Here is a 22,745-nt window from a genome sequence, read left to right on the forward strand (position 1 = left end):
TGGGTACTCCCACCCCTAAGTCAATGCTTCTCATGAGCTCATGAGGGGTCCCAGCACAGCAGCACCAGCCTCACCTGCTAAAAATGCAAGTTCCTGGGCCCCATGTGGACTCATTGAATCAGAAACTTGGGGAGGGGGCCCTGCAATCAGCATTTTAAACAAACTCTCCAGGTGATTCTGACTGCTGAAAGTTTTTCAAATGTGTTAAACACCTTTTCATTCTGGCAAAATAAGACCCCTCTACGATCAAATAAAATTCTAGACAGCCAGGAAAACCATGCCATTGGCCTTTGGAAAACATGACTTGATTTTTAAATTTCAGGGGTCATCAAACCATGGCTCATGGACCAAATCCAGCCCCCCGCCTGTTTTTGTAGAGACCATGATTTTTAACATATTTTTAAATCCAAAGAAGAATATTTCATAATACATAAAAATTAAAGGAAATTCAGACTACAGTGTCCATACATAAAGTTCTTTTTTAAAAAACATTTTTATTTATTTGAGAGAAGGAGAGAGAGTGCCATTGGGGGGCGGGCGTGGGCAGGTGGGGAGGGAGAGGGACAAGCGGACTCCACGCTGAGCACAGAGCCCCATAGGAGCTCAATCTCAGGACCCTGAGGTCATGACCTCAGTGAAATCAAGAGGTTTAAGCTCGGTGGACTAAGCCACCCAGGCACGCCATACGTAAAGTTTATCCAAAGGCAGCCTTGCTCATTCATTTACACATGTCTATATTTGGCTCCTTTCCTACTATAATAGCAGACTTGTGTCATTGTGATAGAAATGATTTGGCCTACGAGGTCAAGAATATTTAATATCTGGACCTGTACAGGGAGAGTTTGCCAACTTCTGCTTTTATGTGATAATTAGAACCTACCAATCTGAAAGCAAAATATAGGCAATCAGTGATTTCTTTTAAAAATATAATTTTCATTTTAATTCTGCAGGCAAAAATCTAATAGCTCAAAGAATCATAAGGGAAGTTAAATCAGACCCATTTTTATCTACAAAGTACATTAAATAACCCACATAGAGCATCTGGAAATTGTTATTAATGATGCTACTTCCTCTCTTCAAAGATTCTAGTAAGTGACAAGTGACTGGTGAATCTTAATGAAACACTCTATCAAGCCAAGTTCTGAAAGCTAATTTAGCCGTCTCCTCCTGCAGACCTTCACTCAGGGGGTTAACTTCACCTGTAAGCCTGTCTTGAATGCTACACAGGGGCTGCATTTCTCGGGCTTTCCACCGTGGCCGCCTTCCTCTCTTCCCCGGACGGCAACTTCCCTCTTAAGTGATATTCACCTTATCTTGGAAATGAGAGCACGATACCCTTGGCAGGTTGGTGTTAGTAGTCCACACAAAACAGCTGAATAAATAAGCCTGGTCTTCAACTCTGTGGGGTTTGATCTTCAGGTCACTATTACTCTGTGTTCAACTTCATATTTAAAGCATTCTTCTTTGGCCTTTAAATTAATGCATACATCTTCTTTGAGCCAAGCAGACAAGAATATCCCCCAAGGGGCAGTGTCACGTAAACCTATCTCACTTGGGAAAGGGGTGTTTTGTAGTTAAAAGGATCTGGGCTTCCAAAGAAAACCCAACGCAAAAATGGAATCAGGCACCTGCCTCAAGGACACCTGGGACATTTAGGACACCTTTGTGTGCATCAGGGAAAGCATCCTTTCCTCCAGGCAGGTGGGACCCTGGGTGGCCCCAGGGTATGTGCTTGTTGTGTGCACACTGAATTTACACTTCTGCCCATACACTTCTGTGAGCTCCTTGCGATCTGGCTCTTTTCCACCTTCATCTTACACAACAGTCTCCTCTGGGCTCACTCAGCTCTGGATAGGTACTGCCCTCCTTTCTGTTCCTTGCACAACTCAAGCCCTTCCTTGCCTCTTGTCTTTGCATATGCTATTCCCTCTACCTGGAATGCTTTAAAACAAAGATTAAGTTGGTGTCCAGTCGGCCACTTTTGGCAAGCAGATACATTGTTTGGTTTACAAAACATTTTCTAGGGGCACCTGGGTGGCTCAGTCAATTAAGTGTCTGCCTTTGGCTCAGGTCGTGATCCCAGGGTCCTGCCCAGGGAGGAGTCTGCTTCTCCCTCTACCCCTCAACTAGTGCTTGCTCTCTTTCTCAAATAAAATAAATAAGAACTTTAAAAAAATTTTTTTCTGAAATTTTTGAAATAGCTGACATGTAAAATTTAGGAGATTTCACATAAAAACTATATTTCAACTTATTGTCTCAAGCATTATTCTTTGAATGATCTTTTTTAAAAAGCTGTTTTTGGGTTATCTTGGAAAACCAGAAGGTACGGCAGCTGTGGGCCTACTGCATCTGAGACTGTGCTGGGCTCAGTAGAGCACAAGATTTCTGTTGATGCACCAGCCCCACAAGGCCTAGGGCACTCCTTTGATCCCTCCCACATTTGCATTTACCGTCCTGATGTAAATAAAAGGAAGAAGCTGGCCTGCTCATCTTTCAGGGGGCAATTTGCATGTCACCTCCTACAGAGGCTTTTTTAACCTTCCTACCCCAGTTATCATCCTCACATTTTCCCCAATTCAGTCGCTTGTTTCTTTCATAGTATTAAGTAGATACAAATTTGCTGCTTTTATAGGTCAAAGATGGTTGGATAGTGGCAATTTCACATGATATAATTCACAGCCTTTTAATTGTTCTGCTTGTGTTCATGTATTGCTATAGAAAGTAAGTCTAGTAGGATAAGGATATAGTCTTATTGACTCTTATTCTCAAAGACCAATATATACACAGTGCCTGGCAGGTACTAGGTACTAAAATATTTGGATGAATAAATGCAAGGACTCCTCCCACCTAAAGTTGTTTAGCAGCTCCAGAACATACACAAAGTCCATTTTCACCTATCCCAAGCTCTCCAGAATTAGCCCAAGTTAGACATGGACTTTTCTAACCCACACTCAGGGGCAGTCTTACCACTACTCAGCACTGCCCCCTACTGGGCTCTAGAGCTGGCTTTAGTCCCAGACTTCAGCCTCTGACCACAGCTGATGCCCCTAGTTCTAGCATTAGAAATGATTCTGAAGGAGTGACTTTTCCTGGAACCCCTGTGCAAACAGCATTGATACCACCACTGGACATCCACTGAGATGCTCCCTGAGCCTTAGAAGGAAGCGGGAAGGGGTTGGGGAATGGTACTCGTTCCTGAGGTAGCTGCTGACCATCACCAGAGCCTCTGCGGGCTTGCATATGTCCGCAAGAGACCGGCTGCTGCCCAGATCTTTGCACGTGTTTCTTGTTTGTCTCATCGTCACACTGTTTCTTAACTCTTCTGTTTCCTTCTCTAGACTATGAATTTTTGAAAATATCTGTGAATCCTCAAGATCTAACTTCAAGTACTTAACCAATGTTTAATGAGTAAAATTATTTAAGTAGGTTCAATCCTTCAAGGGCCACACACAGCATCCCCAGAAGGTAAACATGGACACAGATGTTCATTTGCTAGATATCATCTCATGGACTTGAGCAGGGGTCTGGGGTAGGGTGCACACCGGTGTCAGCTTCAGATGTCTGGAGTTGACAGAGGACACTGCCAGGAAGAGCATTTTCCTGCTGTATGCATAGGTTTGTGGGAATACGTTCCAGAAGACACTACAGTTAAGCGAAAAAAAATGATTCTAATTCCAGGGAAGTGCTCTTTTCAATTATTTTCCTGTTGCCAAAACCAGTGTACACTTTGAATCCTGTGGCAGGCCTCTTTCCTAGGACACTGGCGGTCACACATGCCACCCCATCCCTGTCCTGGAGTGACTGTGCAGCGCCCTCTCCTGGGGGTGCATCCCACCTCTCTTCCGGCTTTGGCAGTACTTACATGCTGTGCTCTCACCAAGGTTCTGTACCAAGCCCAGTCTCTCTCCTTACACTTTACTCTTGGGAAATTTCATCGGACATTCCATCGGCATTCCAAACTTAAGCTGTCCAAGAAGAAATGTCAGGGGCACATGCACAACTGCTTCTCATGATTTTCTAGGTTTCCTGACACCACCTTCTGAATCTCAGACTTCATACTTCTAAGCTATCAACGGACAATTCCACCACAATCACTCTTTTTATGCCTTCACGTATTTGTATATGTAGCTCCTTCTATCTGAACAGTCTTCCTATCTTTGTTCCCCTGATTAGGAATAACTCGATTCTTAAAAATTTGGCTTAAGGATCATCTCTTCTGTGGAACCCTCCAGAAAGATAAGGTGCCTTCCTTCTGAGCTCCCACACTTCATCCTCTTCCCTTAGTGGATAATACAGAGCAGCGACCACGCGCCCGTCATTGCTCTAGGCACAGAGCATGAATCACTGCACCAAATTCCTGCCTTCATGGCGCTTACATTCCAGTGGGAGAAGGCTGACAGTAAATGATGAAGACAGTCCCTGACTTACTGATGTGAAAGTGATACCCATTCAGTAGAAACCATACTCCAAAATTTGAATTCTGTAGGCTAGCAATACACAGTACCATCCTCTCCCGTGATGCTAGGCAGTGGCAGAGCTCCCAGCCAGCCTCATGATCACGAAGGTCACCAACCCATACACCGATGACCGTTCTGTAACCAACTATTGTGTCTTTACCATCAGTGTAGTAGTCAACCAATTACATGAGATAGGCAACATTATAAAATACGCTTTGTGTTAGACAATTTCGCCCAACTGCAGGCTAATGTAAGTGTTCTGAGCCTGTCGGAGGTCAGCTAGGCAAAGCTATGATGTTTTGCAGGGTAGGTGTATTAAATGCATTTTCTATTTAGAGTATTTTCAAGTTACAATAGGTTTATCAGATACAACCCCATCGTAAGTTGAGGAACATCTGCATACAAATACAAACATATAGTATGTTAGATGGTAAATGCTACAGAGAAAGATAATGGAAAGAAATGTGTAGGGAATACCAGGAAAGGTGCAATTTTAAATAAAGTGGTAAGGGAAGGCCACAGGGAGGGGATATTTAAGCAAAATCCTGGAGATCACACGGAAATAATTATAAAAATATCTGGGGGACAATGTTCATAGCAGCATTGTCCACAATAGCTAAATCGTGGAAGGAGCCGAGATGCCCCTCAACAGATGACTGGATTAAGAAGATGTGGTCCATATATACAATGGAATATTACTCAGCCATCAAAAAGAACAATTTCTCAACATTTGCTGCAACATGGACGGCACTGGAGGAGATAATGCTAAGTGAAATAAGTCAAGCAGAGAAAGACAATTATCATATGGTTTCTCTCATCTATGGAACATGAGAACTGGGAGGATCGGTAGGAGAAGAAAGGGATGGGGGAAGGGGGGGTAATCAGAAGGGGGAATGAAGCATAAGAGACTTTGGACTCTGGGAAACAAACTGAGGGCTTCAGAGGGGAGGGGGTGGGGGAATGGGATAGGCTGGTGATGGGTAGTAAGGAGGGCATGTATTGCATGGTGCACTGGGTGTTATACGCAAGTAATGGATCATCGAACTTTGCATGGAAAATCAGGGATGTACTGTATGGTGACTAACATAATATAATAAAAAAAAAACATAAAAAAAATATCTGGGGGAAAAGGCATACCAAGCTAAGGTAGTTAAGAGCCCTGAGGTAGTTTAAAGATTAAGAAGGAAGCCAGCTGACTTCAATCTAGTGAGAGAAGAGGAAATCAGTGAGGTCCAGAAGTAACAAGGGACCAGATTTGGGCTCTGGACGCCACTGAGAAGATTATAGCTTTTACTCTCAGATGGAAAGCCCGGAGAATTTTGAGAAGTGACAGGATCTGACTTACCTTTTTAAGGCTGCTGCCTTAACAGACTGTAGAATAGCAAGAGAGGAATCAAGAAAACCCACCAGAAGGCTCTAGCAACAATCCATACAACCGTGAAGGTATGAGTCAGGGTGAACACCGTGGAGATGCAGGAAGTGGTCATATTCTGGATTTATTATGTACTTTGAATGTTGGGCCAACAGGTTTGTGGTTGGGTTGGATGTGGGTGTGAGAGAAAAAGATGAGCAATATATACGGTCAAAGTTTGAGCCTGATTCACTGAAGGAATGGACTTGCCCTCCATTGACTGAGAAGAGGACAGAGGCAGGAGCAAGCAGTGGGTAGCAGAAAGAGCAATGAGAAATGGTGACCCCTATAGACTCCTGGGCCTTTCTAAGAAATCAGCCTAGAATTTAGTGCGAATCTCATGGGAAAAAGGGGAGAGAGGGAGACCACAAACCACGAAAATCAGTGTTTCTTCTATTTAACATGAAATATCATTAGCACTTTTGAAACAAATCTAGACTATATATACCCCACCCCAATTTTTTGTGGCCCAAAAAAAAACATTTAAGAACTAGGTCAACGTTTATAGGCACAAGAGCAATATCTGATCTAAAAAGAAAGTTCTGAAATCAAAGGACATTTTCTTAACTTCACAAAGACCACATTAGCGCACTAAGAGAAGACTACACATACATTGTAGCTTAGATGTTCGAAAAACACTAGGTTTTTTTTTCTTTTTTTTTTAAATATGTTTTTCTTTTTTTTTCTTTTTTTTCAATTTTTATTTATTCGACAGAGATAGAGACAGCCAGCGAGAGAGGGAACACAAGCAGGGGGAGTGGGAGAGGAAGAAGCAGGCTCATAGCGGAAGAGCCTGATGTGGGGCTCGATCCCATAACGCCGGGATCACGCCCTGAGCCGAAGGCAGATACCTAACCGCTGTGCCACCCAGGCGCCCCAACACTAGGTTTTTCTAAGAAGGTTGATCTACCTTCTTAAAACTGAAAAAAAAAACCCTCGCAGAATCAGACTTCTTTGCAATATTTTTGCTATTATTGTTTGGTGTCCTGGTAAAGCACTTTATATCATTAAGTGTTTTACAATAACCTGAGCTTGTCATTTGCTGTTTTAACAAAAGTAGGTGAATGCAAACTCAAACCACTGAGGATATGGTGGCAATCAAAGGAAATTAAGAACCAAAAAGCCAGCAACGTACATTTAAAAAACCCTACCTCACTGATTGTTTTTTAAGTAACATTTTCTGACTATAGAATTTGAAGAAGTTAATTATTGGCAGATCTTTCTCACTTGGGCCCCCAAAAGTGACATGTTAAAGACCATTATAGCTGGGTCGCCTACCTTTTAAGTAAACCAGATAAAGAGAAATCCAATTAGTGGAGAGGAGAAGTGTCTATCTTTCTATTAAAAGTGTTTCCATAAGCACATATTACTATTCAAATTTGTTAAATATAAAAAGTACACCCACAACATTTAAGTAAAAAATAATTTCCTATAATTTTGGAATACCTAAAATACAAAAAAGATCTATGTCAACTTACCTCATCCCCTAGACTATAGCACAATTTCTTAGAATAAAACACAAGTAGTGTTTGTGCAAGAATACGTGATAGTATTGTTTCTAACGGCAAAGCATTGGTAAAAACAAAAATGTTCACCAGCAGTTACAGAGCATCTGTACAATTAAATGCTACAGTATTTTTGCACTGACAGGTGATTCCAAAATACCTTGCAGTAAAAGAAGGGCACAACCATGTGTCCAGACGGCTCGGATGTACATGAACCACAGTAAGTACATAAGACACACAAGCTTGGACACGTACAGGTCGCCTCCAGCAGGAGGCACAGGTGGAAACAACAGTGACCTCTGGGAGGAGCTGGAGGATTAGAGGACGGAGAAAGAAGGCTTGTTTTTTTTAGTGCTATCCTACTCTATCTATTGACTTGTTCCATGTTTCATGTATCACTTAATTTTTTAAAATTCTAAAGATTTAACTTTTTAAAATAAGGCTTTAGCCACATAGCTAAGCAGCACTGAAAGTATAAAGTTCCCTTAGAATTTGGCAATTTCCACACATGATATGGTAACACTGGAAGCCGATGAAAAACACACTTTTCCTAAAACTATTTGTAATTTAATACCTACTTTCCTAGTTTAAAAAAATTTTTTTTCTTTAAGCATGGTGAAAAGCAGTTTTTTTCTTAATAAAAAAGGAGGGAATTGACAATAACTTGACCATTTTAATGCTTAAAGAAAGTCTCCAAAGAAAAGTAACCAAAATATCCTGAAATACCCATTTTCTGATGCTTTGCTATAATACAAGTTATTACCATTATAAATTTACAAAACTCAACACAATTAACCAGGGTTTCAGAAGAAAATTCTACCTGTATTGCTTGAGGTAATATATATCCTAATATTTACTTAAGGTAAAAAAAAAAAAAAGTTTATAGTAAAAAACGCTAAACTTAACAGCAAGTTAAATACAGTAGTTAACAGGGCTATGAAAACTTTTATTAATATTAAATTATGTGTCAATACTGGCTATTCTAATGTAAACCATTATTAGTAAGGTTGCTTATATTCAATAAACTGTTATTGTAAGAAAATCAGACACATTTACATTGGCTATTAAGGAACATGCAATTCCTCAGTGTCAGAAAACCACGTTAACAAATCTAAAACATTAGCTAGCCTGCCTAGTGATGAATTCATAAACCTCGCTGCTCCCCAAGCTGCTGTAATTTTATAAATGAAGAAAACACTTCCTGGCCAGATCACTCAAGTCAATTATCATGCTTCTTGTTTGCTAATTAGCACCTACTAAGCAGCCTCTAAGTTAACTCCCAACTAACTTCCACACATTTTATTGCACCTTTTCTTCTGGTATTTACTACCCTACTTTCTGCATCTCAATTTGGGTCCATGTGTCAACTCTGTGATTTCACTACAATTTGCACAACAGAGTCAAAGGGTCTCAGCCATCCCCCAAACAGTGCTTTGCATAAACAGCAACTGCTCTGCAAATCCCTGGCAGAATGAATGCATAAGTATATATGTAATAGTCTTATCACTTGATGGAAAAAAGCCATGCCTCCTTGTCTCCCACTCAGCATTCCTTTCATAACACCATTAAACTGAAGACCTTTTAAATTTCTCATGTCTAAGGACTAAAGCACAATGGTTCAAAAATAAAAGGTGGTACAGAACATTTTCTTACCTGAAGACATCAGACCAGTAATTTAGAAGATATATTCGCTTCCAGTCTTCCTAATGCTTGGAAACACCTCAAAAATATTAATGCCAATAATCCCCCTTAAAGATGCAAAACTACTTTTCCAATGAAAAGATTTTCTATATATTTGGATGCAGAGCCTTTAATACGGTCTATGTCTCCCAAATTCATTATAAACATCCTTAGAGCACCAGCTTATACCGGAATGTAATGTGACCCAGCACATTAAACCAGATTATAAAGGATGCAGATGATTAGGTTCTGGGTTCTCATTCCACGGTTTATTATAAACGCTGTTTGATACCACATTTGCAAATACCATTTAAAACTAAACAGATCATGAATTATGATTTCCTTTTGCATACACTGAAAGATTTTATGTCTTCTGATAGAAGTACTTTTAAAACACACAAATTAAAAAGTTGTAATATTCTACATTTAACCTACAGTGGTAAGGTAGTATATCTTAAAGTTAGTGGAGGAGGAAAACCATCCACTTTTAACTGAGATTACCAAAAGATTATACTTACTTACATTCAAAAACTTTTATGGCCTACAAGTTGAGAAGTAAATTGTATTAGGAATTATCTGGGGAAAATAAGCAAAAACAAAAAGGAAGAAAAACCCTAATGTATCATTTGGGCATAAACAGATGAATCAAGTCCTACCTCTAGCAAAAGCCACATTGATGAAGCATAATCAAATCTTAACTTTTAAAATCTCAACTTTTGGGACGCATGGGTGGCTTAGTCAGTTAAGCCACTGCCTTCAGCTCAGGTCATGATCCCCGCGTCCTGGGATCGAGTTCCACATCAGGCTCCTTGCTCAGTGGGGAGCCTGCTTCTCCCTCTGCCTGCAGCTCCCCCTGCTTGTGCTTTCTCTCTCTCTCTGGCAAATTAAAATCATAAAAATAAAAAAAGAGTAAAATCTCAACTTTTAAAAACCTACAAAAATTTCCAGACAAAGTAAGTTGTTCAAAGCTGTCACAGCAAGTGAACAGGTGCACGTGTATATTCTGAGATAATCTTCACTGAGTTGTTTTGGTAAGTAACATAACTGCTTCATAATGATCTGAAAGAACTATTTTTTTAACCCCTTAAAACCTATTTTAAAAAATTCTCTAAGTTTCTTCCAGTCACTACATTATCAAGACCAACTGGAAGCAGAAATGACATTGATGCAACAATTGTTGTAAGCACACTTTGCATTGTTTTCTTTTTTTTTTCTTTTTAAGATTTTATTTATTTGAGAGAGGAAAAGAGAGAGCACGAGTGGGGGGAGGAGTAGAGAGAAAGGGAGAAGCAGACTCTCCACTGAGCAGGGAGCCAGATGCAGAATTTGATTCCAAGACTCTAAGATCATGACCTGAGCCAAACACAGACACTTAACCGACTAAGCCACCCAGGCACCCCTGCATTAATAGTTTTCAACTACAAACAAGTATTAGTGATTCAAAGTACATGGATATTAACCTTGGTCAAGCATTACACTTTGGGGAAGACAATGCATCTGGAATCTGTGTCTAAATCAGATTCTAGAGAAATATGCTGAAACAGACCATCTAATTCAGAACTCTGAAATTGCTTATAAAAACTTGACTCTGAGAAACAAACTGAGGGCTTCAGAGGGGAGGGGGGTGGGGGAATGGGATAGGTTGGTGATGGGTAGTAAGGAGGGCACGTATTGCATACTGCACTGGGTGTTATACGCAACTAATGAATCATGGAACTTTACATCAAAAACCAGGGATGTACTGTATGGTGACTAACATTATATAATAAAAAAATATTATAAAAAAAAACAAAAACAACAAAAAAACTCTTGAGTACAGGGGCACCTAGGTGGCGTAGTAAGTTAAGCATCTGATTCTTGGTGTTGGCTCAGGTTGTGATTGTGGAGTTATGAGACTGACCCCAGTGTTGGGCTTTGTGCTCAGTGCAGTCTGCTTAAGACTCTCCCTTTCCCTCTGCACCCCACTGCCGGACGTGCTCTCTCTGGAAAATAATAAGTAAATCTTAAAAACAAAACAAAACTGGGAGTACAAGAGAGTGTAACACCTGTAATTAGCGCTCAGAATCCAATGCATTTGTTCTCAAATGTCTTTCACTTCTGGTTCTCTTTTTGTGCCACTGAAGAACCTCTCTCCAAAAGGTCATGGATAAAAGAAGCAAAACAGAGGGCTTAACTCTTCCCAAAGAGATCATTTGGAAAATAAGCAGAAGAAAAAATATTAACTACACATAGCAAATATGAGAGTAAACTACATCTCGGTATTTCCTTTAAACTCTCAGAAGGCAGTAACATAATTCTTTACCATGACCACAGCCTTTCTTCAGGCTAATTACTATGTATGAAGTTCTTTATTAAGCTTTCCTTACATTCCGCACTCTCTAGCACACCTTACACAGCAGCATGGATTCTCCTCTGGAGCAAAGTTTAGTTATTGTTCTCTTAGCAACTGCATTCCCAAAAAGCACCAGATATCTTCAAATCAAACTAACCCACCTCAGCACAGGATTCAAGGCTCCATAAATCCCTGGTCCAGCGCACCCTGCCTTCACCATCCTGTTGTCTGTGCACATTGAAATCACATTTCCTATCCCAGTCAAGACAGCCTACTCTTTATAGACTAACCACTGTACAAAATCATTCTCTGCCTTGCCTCTTTTCAGTAATACCTTCATTAAAAAAATGTTTTTCTCTTTAAAAAACATGAACATTGGGGCGCCTGGGTGGTGCAGTCGTTAAGCGTCTGCCTTCGGCTCAGGGCATGATCCCGGTGCTCTGGGATCGAGCCCCACATCAGGCTCCTCCGCTAGGAGCCTACTTCTTCCTCTCCCACTCCTCCTGCTTGTGTTCCCTCTCTCGCTGGCTGTCTCTCTCTCTGTGTCAAATAAATAAATAAAATTCTTTAAAAAAAAATGAACATTAAAGGCGCAGGCAACAAAAGAAAATGTAAGTTGACTTCATTAAAATTAAACGCTTCTGCGGAACAAAGAAAACATTATCAAAAGCATGAAAAGGGGCGCCTGGGTGGCACAGCGGTTAAGCGTCTGCCTTCAGCTCAGGGTGTGATCCCAGCATTATGGGATCGAGCCCCACATCAGGCTCCTCCGCTATGAGCCTGCTTCTTCCTCTCCCACTCCCCCTGCTTGTGTTCTCTCTCTCGCTGGCTGTCTCTATCTCTGTCGAATAAATAAATAAAATCTTTAAAAAAAAAAAAAAAAGCATGAAAAGACAACCCACAGAATGGAAGAGAATGTTTGCAACTCTTCTCTCTGGCAAGGGATTATTTACAACTCATATATCTGACAAGGGATCAATATCCAGAATACATAAAGAACTCGCATAACTCAAGAACAACAAAAAACAAACAACCCAATTTAAAAGTAGACAAAACACAGGGGTGCCTGGGTGGCACAGCGGTTAAGCGTCTGCCTTCGGCTCAGGGCGTGATCCCAGCGTTACAGGATCGAGCCCCACATCAGGCTCCTCCGCTATGAGCCTGCTTCTTCCTCTCCCACTCCCCCTGCTTGTGTTCTCTCTCTCGCTGGCTGTCTCTATCTCTGTCGAATAAATAAATAAAATCTTTAAAAAAAAAAAAAAAAGCATGAAAAGACAACCCACAGAATGGAAGAGAATGTTTGCAACTCTTCTCTCTGGCAAGGGATTATTTACAACTCATATATCTGACAAGGGATCAATATCCAGAATACATAAAGAACTCGCATAACTCAAGAACAACAAAAAACAAACAACCCAATTTAAAAGTAGACAAAACACAGGGGTGCCTGGGTGGCACAGCGGTTAAGCGTCTGCCTTCGGCTCAGGGCGTGATCCCAGCGTTACAGGATCGAGCCCCACATCAGGCTCCTCCGCTATGAGCCCGCTTCTTCCTCTCTCACTCCCCCTGCTTGTGTTCCCTCTCTCGCTGGCTGTCTCTATCTCTGTTAAATAAATAAATAAAATCTTTAAAAAAAAAAAAAAAAGCATGAAAAGACAACCCACAGAATGGAAGAGAATGTTTGCAACTCTTCTCTCTGGCAAGGGATTATTTACAACTCATATATCTGACAAGGGATCAATATCCAGAATACATAAAGAACTCGCATAACTCAAGAACAACAAAAAACAAACAACCCAATTTAAAAGTAGACAAAACACAGGGGTGCCTGGGTGGCACAGCGGTTAAGCGTCTGCCTTCGGCTCAGGGCGTGATCCCAGCGTTACAGGATCGAGCCCCACATCAGGCTCCTCCGCTATGAGCCCGCTTCTTCCTCTCTCACTCCCCCTGCTTGTGTTCCCTCTCTCGCTGTGTCTCTATCTCTGTTAAATAAATAAATAAAATCTTTAAAAAAAAAAAAAAAAGTAGACAAAACACAAATAAACACTTCCACAAAGAAGGTATACATCTGGTCAATAAACCCATGAAAAGATGTTCAGCATCTGAGAAATGCATCATAGGGAAATGATCAAAAACTGCAATGAGATACCACTTCACCCATCAGGATGGCCATTCTCCAAAACAAACAAATAAATAAAAAAACCAATTGTTTGTGAGGATGTGGAGAAACTGGAACCCTTATGTATTTGCTGATGGGAATGTAAAATGGTACAGTTGCTGCACAGATAACATGGCAATTCCTCAAAAAATTAAACATAAGATGATCATGACTCAGCAATTCTACTTCTGAATATGTACCCCAAAGAATTGAAAACAGGGGCTAGAACAGATATTTGTGTACCAATGTACACAGCAGCACTGTTCACAAGTCAAAACCTGGGAACAATCTAAATGTCCACTGACTGATGGATTAAAAAAAATGTGATACACACACACACAGAGGGATATTATCAAAGAGCGAAATTCTGATACATATGATAACATGGATAACCCTTGGAAACATTATGCTAAGTGAAAAGTCAGACACAGAAGGACAAACGTTATGAATAACCTAAAGCAGTCAAATCAGAGAAACAAAAAGTAGGACAGTGGCAGTACCCAAGGACTAGGAAGACAGAGGGATGGGAATGAGTGTTTTAAGGGTACAGTTTTTGCTTGGCATGATGGAAAAGTGGCGACAGCTGTGCAACACGAATGTAGTTAATGTCACTGAATGGTACACTTGAAAGCAGCTAACATGGTAAATTTTATGTTGTATATATTTTAACAACTAAAAAAATGAAGATTCAACTGAAAACTGACTCCATGAAACTTCTCAACATTTAATACAAATATTACGAATTACTGTGCTTGACTGGTTTGTCAGTACAATATAAAATGAGTTTTACTATAAAGATAGAAAAACTTTTGCAGTTAGGCACTTTTTTAAAGGTATCTTTAAATACAGTGTTTAAAATTTGACCTATGCAATAAAAATTAATTTACTAGAAAATAAGCAAACTTGAGAAACTCTACTACATATTCTTATTCTCATCCTTATTCGTTAATTTCTTCTAGTGATCTTCTTTATGTTGTAGTTTCTTTCATCATACAACTGTATCTTTTATCCAAAATAGCTAAAATTTTAAAGTAAACAATTACATAAATGGAGTGATGGCATATAGGATTCCAGTGCTAGACTTGAATTACATGGACTTTTCAGTATAAACCAAGGGAAAGGGAGGGGGGAGGTACTGCCTTCTAAGTCTAAAACATACACACATTTCTAGGTCTAACACGTAAGTTAAGACATTTTAACTTGAAAAAGATTAGAAGGGATATCACAGCATACGTTGTAACACAGCAAAGAATAATTTCACATAATAAATCCATGTTTTATCAAAAGGAACTTTTCCAAGGATCATCACATAAATCTCAGATTCTGATGCCATTATTATCACTAGGAAGATAGACATTGGCTCTTTAGTCAACAGTAACGAAAATCAGTATAACCTCTTTATAAACTAAATGACATGCATAAATATCAAAATGAATCTTAATTTTTTAAATGATCATTAAATAAAAGTGAACAATTGGAACCAAGTAATAAAAATAATAAATTACATGGATGGAAGCAACTGACTTCATATAAGCACGGAGGAATCTGGGCATACAAATAACATGAATCAACAAAGTGATGCTGCCATCTTAAAAGAAATCTAGTATTTTACCAGATTAATGCAAATGATCTAAGAGGTAAATAAGTATTAACTTCCACATTTTAAGATAGGCCAAAACAAAGAGTCGCCATCATTCTAATCTTGCTGTCATATCCTAGAGTGTAGAGTATAAAAATGTAGTGGCTAAATGAAGGTCTTTAAATTAGAGTCTGGAAAACTCCAGAGCCAAACATAAACCTGAATTTAAGAGATGTGCCATTGGGTAATTATTTCAGTCATAATTTTAATCTTAAAATTCTGTGGTTAAATGATGGGTACTCCAACTCCTGAAGCAGGATATGTAATCCGAAATCAGCTAACTCTTGTATCACAGAGTTTAAGGGAAGTCAAAATACTGAGGCAACAAAGCAAGGAGGAGGATCTTTCTGGAAGGAAAATCTTAAAGCAGCTCTTAAAATCTTGAAAGATGGATATATTAAGAAGTAGGTCCACTAGGAAAAAATGGGAGTTAAGATTGTTTTATTGGAAAAGTCAAGGATGAGAATGTGATAAGCTCTAATATGTGAAACACTGTATGAGCCAAGGTCTCCTCACCACCAATGTAGAATGTGGGGATTGCCTTGACATTTCATGAAGTTATCAGAACATCTGCAGAATCCACTGAACTTTTGAAATGTACTAGAATGCTGCCCTTTTACATGGTAAACCACAAAAGAGTATATGATAGATTATCTTCGAATTACAAAATGAAGTGCAGAATAAGAAAATGCTTAAGTTCTGCTCATTTAGAACAAACTTAAAAGTGGAAGGGGTCTACCAGTAGAGCTCCCTATTCAAATGATTTCCCTTATCCTTCTTAAGGATTATCTAAATTTTAGTTTACTAATCAGTTCAGTGAATTAATGTAAAGGCTGTAATTCCTTAAACTTAAAAGTCTATAGCTTTAGATTTTAAAAAGACCAATTGTTTCTCTCATGCATACATACATAGAATGGGATGCTTTTGGATCTAAAAAGTTTTTACCTTCATTTCTACAAATGCCACCAATTAACAAGGTAAAAATAACTGAGACACAAATTAGTGGGCATTTTTTATTTTTAATCATAACACTAATAATGAAATTCTCTAATGATCACCAGGAGTGAGAATTCCAATATAGTCTAGGATAACTTTGCAAGTGGTAATTCTATTCTTAAAGAAAAACTCAAATTAGATATAAAGCAATCCTACAAAATTCCCCTTTCTTTTCTGATAGGACTGGAATAAGGAAATCACTACCTGCCTTTGAGAAAAAATTAAGTGACTGTTAAGTATTATTATAAACTGAGCAGACACCCAGCTTTTCCTTTTAGAACAGATTTGTAACTTATTTAAGAAGAATAATCTTTATGTTAAAAATCAGGAAGAAGCTTTTGAAAAGACAATAACCTTCTAGATTTATGGTAACTGCAATGTAATGTCACCTTAAAGTAAAAATATGTATTTAAATAAATGCACTTTGTATATGGTTCTTTAAAGAACATTAGAATTTTAATAGCAAGATTAATCCATGACAATGAAACTGTATCTTCCTTAGGAAAAAGAAACTATAAACAATATACAATTAAAGCAATGACCAGAAATCCTAAATGATTTTCTGTTATCAAGAGAGTCAAGTTAACAATTTAATTTTTAACAAAATCAACAATTACTATTACTTCCATACCAAAAGAGGTATAATTTGGGGGAAGATAAATTTATGAGGATTTTGAAAATTTTCCCTATCCATATTTCATTTTTTAAGATGTGATGATTCACGGGTCTAATAAAGATTATAATTTTCAGAAATATACAAAAAAATCCATGTTAAATAACAACAGTGGACCTTGAAGACATGAGGTTTTGTCACTTTATTGTTAACCAATGAATGTTATCCAAATTATAGATGTAATTGTAACTTAATTGTACAACACAAAATTATGCTAATGGTAAAAGCCTGTTGGAATTTACCAAATACTCATTAATATATTTTACATTGCTATATGAACATGTGCTCTCAACTGCTAATAATACGAGTTATAACTGGTTTAATCGCTATGAAAACCCATATTGGAAATAGCTGTTCCTGTTTAGAAAAATTCACACAGCTCTAAAAATGGATTAAATCCATTTTAATCCTAATCTACAAATAGATTATAAACAGCAAATATAACTGGTAGTTTCTCAACACTAATATCAAACTGATGTAGCAATGGTAGTGCACACAATTCAAAATGTAGAAAATTAATAAAAATCCAATGGAAGTCCAAGTTTTCACTTACTATGGCAATGGCTTTGACACTTTGGAAAAGTGAACACTTACGCTTTAAAGCACGAAGAGCAGAGTTCACCATCTATCCCTCTAATGCGCTGCAAGGAGAAATACTCTCTTCTGCAGCGTTTTGAAGCATGTGCACAGCCACCATACAACAGTCACTTCAAGGTTATTAACCAGTTATCTTTTGTCCTACAAAGTCCAAAAAAATATATTAAACAAAACCTTTCCTTTCCATATGTCTGCCCAGATTAATCCTTTTATAGTCAGCAAAATCAAAAAAGCACAAGAGATATTTTCAGACACAACTCGAATCTACTGTGCATGAAAAATGCTTAACAAAATGGCAATTTTAATAGATAAATGTAAATCTGAGTGCATAATACCAAATGAAAAGTAGCTGAACCACACAGAGAAAACAAGGCTTTCCTTATCTCCAAGTCTAGATGTTTTACAATGAAGAAAATATTAGAACATGTGAATATTAGAACATCTTTCAAACTGGAAAGATTTCTTCTTAAGACATAACTGAACTCAATATAACCTAAAATTATAATTTCTAAAATAGGATCAACAAACCAAATTGAAGTGTTTTTAGTTAGAGAATGAAAAACTAAGCACAATGATTTAAAAACCAAATCTGCTAAAATGATTATGTAACAATTATATCAAGAAATGAAGGTACAGACATTCATATGCTACAAGAGCAAATCTCTCTTGCACGCGCGCGCACACACACACACACACACACTTCTTCCTCGGACATACAACACCCCTCCAGGAAGATAGTATATCAGCAAGAGCTTACAATGTTAATATAAATCAGAGTCCCACAATTAAGCTCAACAAAAAGGCAGTTAAAAATTTAGCACTCTAAGATATTCTGAAGGAAAAGGAAATCTCAGAAATACTCTTTGCACGATTGAAAGTATTGGTATGTATTAGAGAACACAGAGCTTACAGACTCCACTGGGTTGGAACAACCAGTCACCACAGGTGTAGTAGTGAGGTAGTATTATTGTCCCCTCTTTGGGACTGATGTTTTCATTTGCTGTCCTTCCAGAAAGGTCCAGGGTTGTTTGTTTGTTTGTTTTTTTAATGATTACAATAAATTACCAAATGATTTTTTTTAAATTAAACATCTGTTTGTCTAAATAAGTGTATGAAAGAACAGACTTTTTAGTCTTTCAGAGAAAATTACTATTTGCAGGTAGTGTTTCATCAGTAAATTCTCCTAGGAAACTACTATCTGCTGTCTACACCTTTGTGAACGGTAGGCAAAGAAAACCAAAGGATGACAGGAGATGAAACACCAATCAATTCAGATGTCAAAGGTAACTGTAATTAAGTAAGCAAATATCAAATATCCAATAATATAATTAAATTGGGACTTAAAAACATTAACCACCAGCTGTATGCTACACTATTAAATATTCTAATCCTTTTCATGATTCATAGCCGTCTTCTACACAATTATCAAAGACTGTCTACCCTGTTGCCTACCCTCATTTTAACCATGCCAATGATCTGTATGATGGCAGAATTACGCTATTGGCACAGCAAAATAGAAGGGCACGCCAAGGAAATATGAGTGAGACAGAATGTGGAAATACACACAGGCAGAATATGGAAGGGGCAAAAGAAAACAGAGCACTCTAGCTAAACACTCATTAAGTCACCATCATCCTTTGAACTGTACAAAGTGCTGAAATCACACATACACATTTGTCAGACATGATCCTTAGTGTTAATCTCCAACAGAAAAAAAACAATGGAAACTGAAAAAGTGACAGGAGGCGATGGAACGCTGTCCTCCACTCCCTGGCCCAAAAGGAAAAGAAAATCAAGCATGACATCACACTGCCTTAATGCTGAAGAGCTCCCCCCAAGTACGTCTTTAGCCACCACAGTCAACTGGTGTAAATGCTTTGGCAAGGTGGGATTCATTCCATCACATCTGCAAAGGCCTGCTTTTCTCTGTTGGTGGTTCAGCTTATGAAGAACATGTATGCAAAATAACAGCTCTCACATGGCTTCAAACTCATCAATCCGCTGCTTGGTGTTGCCTTGTCGAATCTGTCGCAGAGTCTTGTATTTATCGCGGCCGGCTTTAACATTCTCAGCGTGAAGAACATCATTTTGCGTTTTCTTGGTTTCATCTCTGGCTTGGGCTAGTTCTGAACTTAGTGCCTATATTTTTAAAAGAATAAAATGACTATTATTTTTTTTCATAGATTTTAAAAAGCTTATGAAAAAGGTTTAAAGACAAAAATACACGCACCACAAATCCTACATTTTCGTATATTAAAATCCCATAGTCACATCTTTTTCTTTAAAGTGTGTAACTCTGTTTTACTTGTAGTCACAGTAGAGGTAGTGGTGAGGGAGGAATACCCCCATTACCTTTCATTTCTACACACATCAACCATAATGATTTTATGTATTATTCTAAATTTCCTTAGCTTTCTCATAGAATACCTGCAATGACTTACAAAAAAAAAAAGAAAGTTCAATGGAGATAGTACAGAATGCTATTGCAAGATCTAAAATCTATGCTGTAAGAGAAACTTTCTCCAAAATCTTAATGTATTTATTAAAACTATCCCATCACTTTTTTTAAAGTTAAAATTTCCTATTTTGATATAATTATGCACTTTTAATAAACTGACCTTTTGCCTTTATAAAATGTGAACAAATAATTCAGATTATGTAATGTCATACACGCAGTCTATTAAATGATATTGTTTTTAACGCAGACTTCACTGGTTAAAAACTAAATTTGTCTTTTAGACAGCATTAAAATACTTCCTACCTTTTAACGTTGAGTCAAGCTGTAATTAAAGAATAACTTACCAGTTAAGGCTTAATCACCCAAGGCTAACAAACATGTGCTACAATGGAAGAAATGAAACAAGGTGACTATAGGCCAAGCACTCACAAACCAACCACAAGGCCAGGTTAGTGGTGAAGGCTTAAAAAAATTAATTAATTAATTAATTAAATTTTCCTCTGTAAAGAACTTCTCAAACTGAACACCCATAAAACAAATAAGCTGGGGTGCCCGGGTGGCTCAGTCGTTAAGCGTCTGCCTTCGGCTCAGGGCGTGATCCTGGCATTATGGGATCGAGCCCCACATCAGGCTCCTCTGCTGGAAGCCTGCTTCTTCCTCTCCCACTCCCCCTGCTTGTGTTCCCTCTTCCTTGGCTCTCTCCCTGTCAACAAATAAATAAAATCTTAAAAAAAAAAACAACAACAACAAATAAGCCACTCAATAAATGGGAAGAAGACATGAACAGACACTTCTCTAAAGAAGACATACAAATGGCTAACAGACACATGAAAAAATGTTCAACATCACTAGCCATCAGGGAAATAACAAATCAAAACCACAATGAGATACCACCTTACACCAGTTAGAAAGGCTAAAATTAACAAGACAGGGAACAACATATGTTGGCGAGGATGTGGAGAAAGGCGAACCCTCTTACACTGCTGGTGGGAATGCAAGCTGGTACAGCCACTCTGGAAAACAGTATGGAGGTTCCTCAAAAAGTTAAAAATAGAGCTACCCTACGACCCAGCAATTGCACTACTGGGTATTTACCCCAAAGATACAGATGTAGTGATTCGGGGCACATGAACCCCAATGTTCATAGCAGCAATGTCCACAACAGCCAAACTATGGAAGGAGCTGAGATGTCCTTCAACAGATGAATGGATAAAGACGACGTGATTCATACGTACAATGGAGTATTACTCAGCCAACAGAAAGGAAGAATACCCACCATTTGCATTGACATGGATGGAACTAGAGGGGATCATGCTAAGTGAAATAAGTCAAGCAGACAAAGACAACTATCATATGGTTTCACTCATATGTGGAACATAAGGAATAGCGCGGATGACTGAAGGGGAAGGGAAGGAAAATCGAAGGGGAAGAAATCAGAGAGGGAGACAAACCATGAGAGACTCTGGACTCCAGGAAACAAACTGAGAGTTGCTGAACAGAGGGGGATGGAGGGTGGATAACAGGGTGATGGGCATTAAGGAGGGAATGTGTGGTGATGAGTACCAGGTGTTATATGCAACTAATGAATTGCTGAACACTATACATCAAAAACTAACAATGTACTGTATGTTGGCCAATTGAACATAAAGTATATATATGTAAAAAATTTTTTTTTAAAAATCACATGTTCCTTTTTAATAAGTTTATCTTAATAAATGGGGGAAATGCTAACTGTATTATAAATGTGCATACAACAGCAAATCTTAAATACCTGGAGTTGCTTCTTAACACGCTCATTTTTTTGAGTTTCTGTTACACGTTCCTCTTCACTTCGATGGTTCATCACCCCGTCATTCGATAATTCAGCGCTAGCCTCAGCATTATTCTCATCATGCTCATCGTGTTCATTTTCTGTTGGAGGAACGACTGGTGGTGGTGGAGGTGGTGGGGGGGCAGACATCACAGTTTTTAGTTCTTCTTTGGTCTTTTCCAAATCTTCCTGGGCTGCAAAAGCCTGAACATTAAAAATAAGTTTAGCAGCAACTTCCTTTGAAAATTGGTAATTAAAAGAATCAAGTTATCCTTCCTTCCTAAAAGAAACTATATTTCAGGGTAATGAAAACAAGCCTTACTGATGAAAGCTCTGTTTTTACAGAGGAATGCCAGCAAGTAGGAGTGACAGAATTAAAATGCACCATTTTGCGAAACCTAATAAAATTGTTAATTCTGGCAAGAATGATCAAATGTTACTAAAACTGTTATACAAATGGTTGATGAGAATATCAAATGGTTGATGATTAATATTAGTAAAATGCCAAAGAATGCCGCATCTAAAAGATCACGTTTTAGCCACAAGGGGGAGCATGTCACCAGTCAATGGTGGAACCAGACCATCATTACTCTAATCCAGTGATCAATTAAAATCACTAATGGTAGGTTAACCAGATAGTAAGTGTCCTCTGAGGTGATACAACAGGAAGTATCCAACATCACCAACGGTTTGGGTGGTATATTGTGTTGGTTTTCCTAGAAAAGTCCTGCTTTACACTGTTGTCCTGGTATAATTATTAATAATAATACCTTTCACTCTACAATATATTCTAATTCGGGAGATAAATTATATGGAGGTCTCACCTATGAGGCATCATAGCCAAAAACTTTTTAACTTGAATCCTTCAAGTTTTTAGGTCTATCTTCAGTTTACAGGAAATATTGATGATAAAAGGACAAGTGGAATAATACCATGAGGAAGCAACTAGACAAATAAAGGAGAAGGGACAATCTGCAGGTCCTTCCAATAATTCAGTATCATTAAAAGGCCTGTCCTACTTTAAAAGAG

The 22,745-nt window shown here is 38.4% G+C and overlaps 1 protein-coding gene across 3 annotated transcripts in view; it reads right to left on the reverse strand.

Moving 5' to 3' along the window:
- Positions 1-16,974: 16,974 nt before the first annotated feature.
- The window catches only part of RDX (radixin), a 57,607-nt gene continuing 51,836 nt past the window's right edge, over positions 16,975-22,745 (reverse strand). For 2 of the 3 annotated variants that reach the window (XM_019797680.2, XM_011222591.3), the window contains 2 exons: positions 21,678-21,920; positions 16,975-19,587 (listed from right to left, as the gene is read on the reverse strand). In XM_019797680.2, coding sequence (XP_019653239.1) covers positions 19,423-19,587; positions 21,678-21,920 — 408 coding nt within the window. In that variant the 3' untranslated portion in view covers positions 16,975-19,422. The remainder of the gene's footprint in view (positions 19,588-21,677; positions 21,921-22,745) is intronic. The other variant, XM_034665717.1, reaches the window with a different exon arrangement.

This window comes from Ailuropoda melanoleuca, chromosome 8, assembly GCF_002007445.2.
Source record: "Ailuropoda melanoleuca isolate Jingjing chromosome 8, ASM200744v2, whole genome shotgun sequence".
In the NCBI taxonomy this organism is placed as follows: Eukaryota; Metazoa; Chordata; class Mammalia; order Carnivora; family Ursidae; genus Ailuropoda; species Ailuropoda melanoleuca.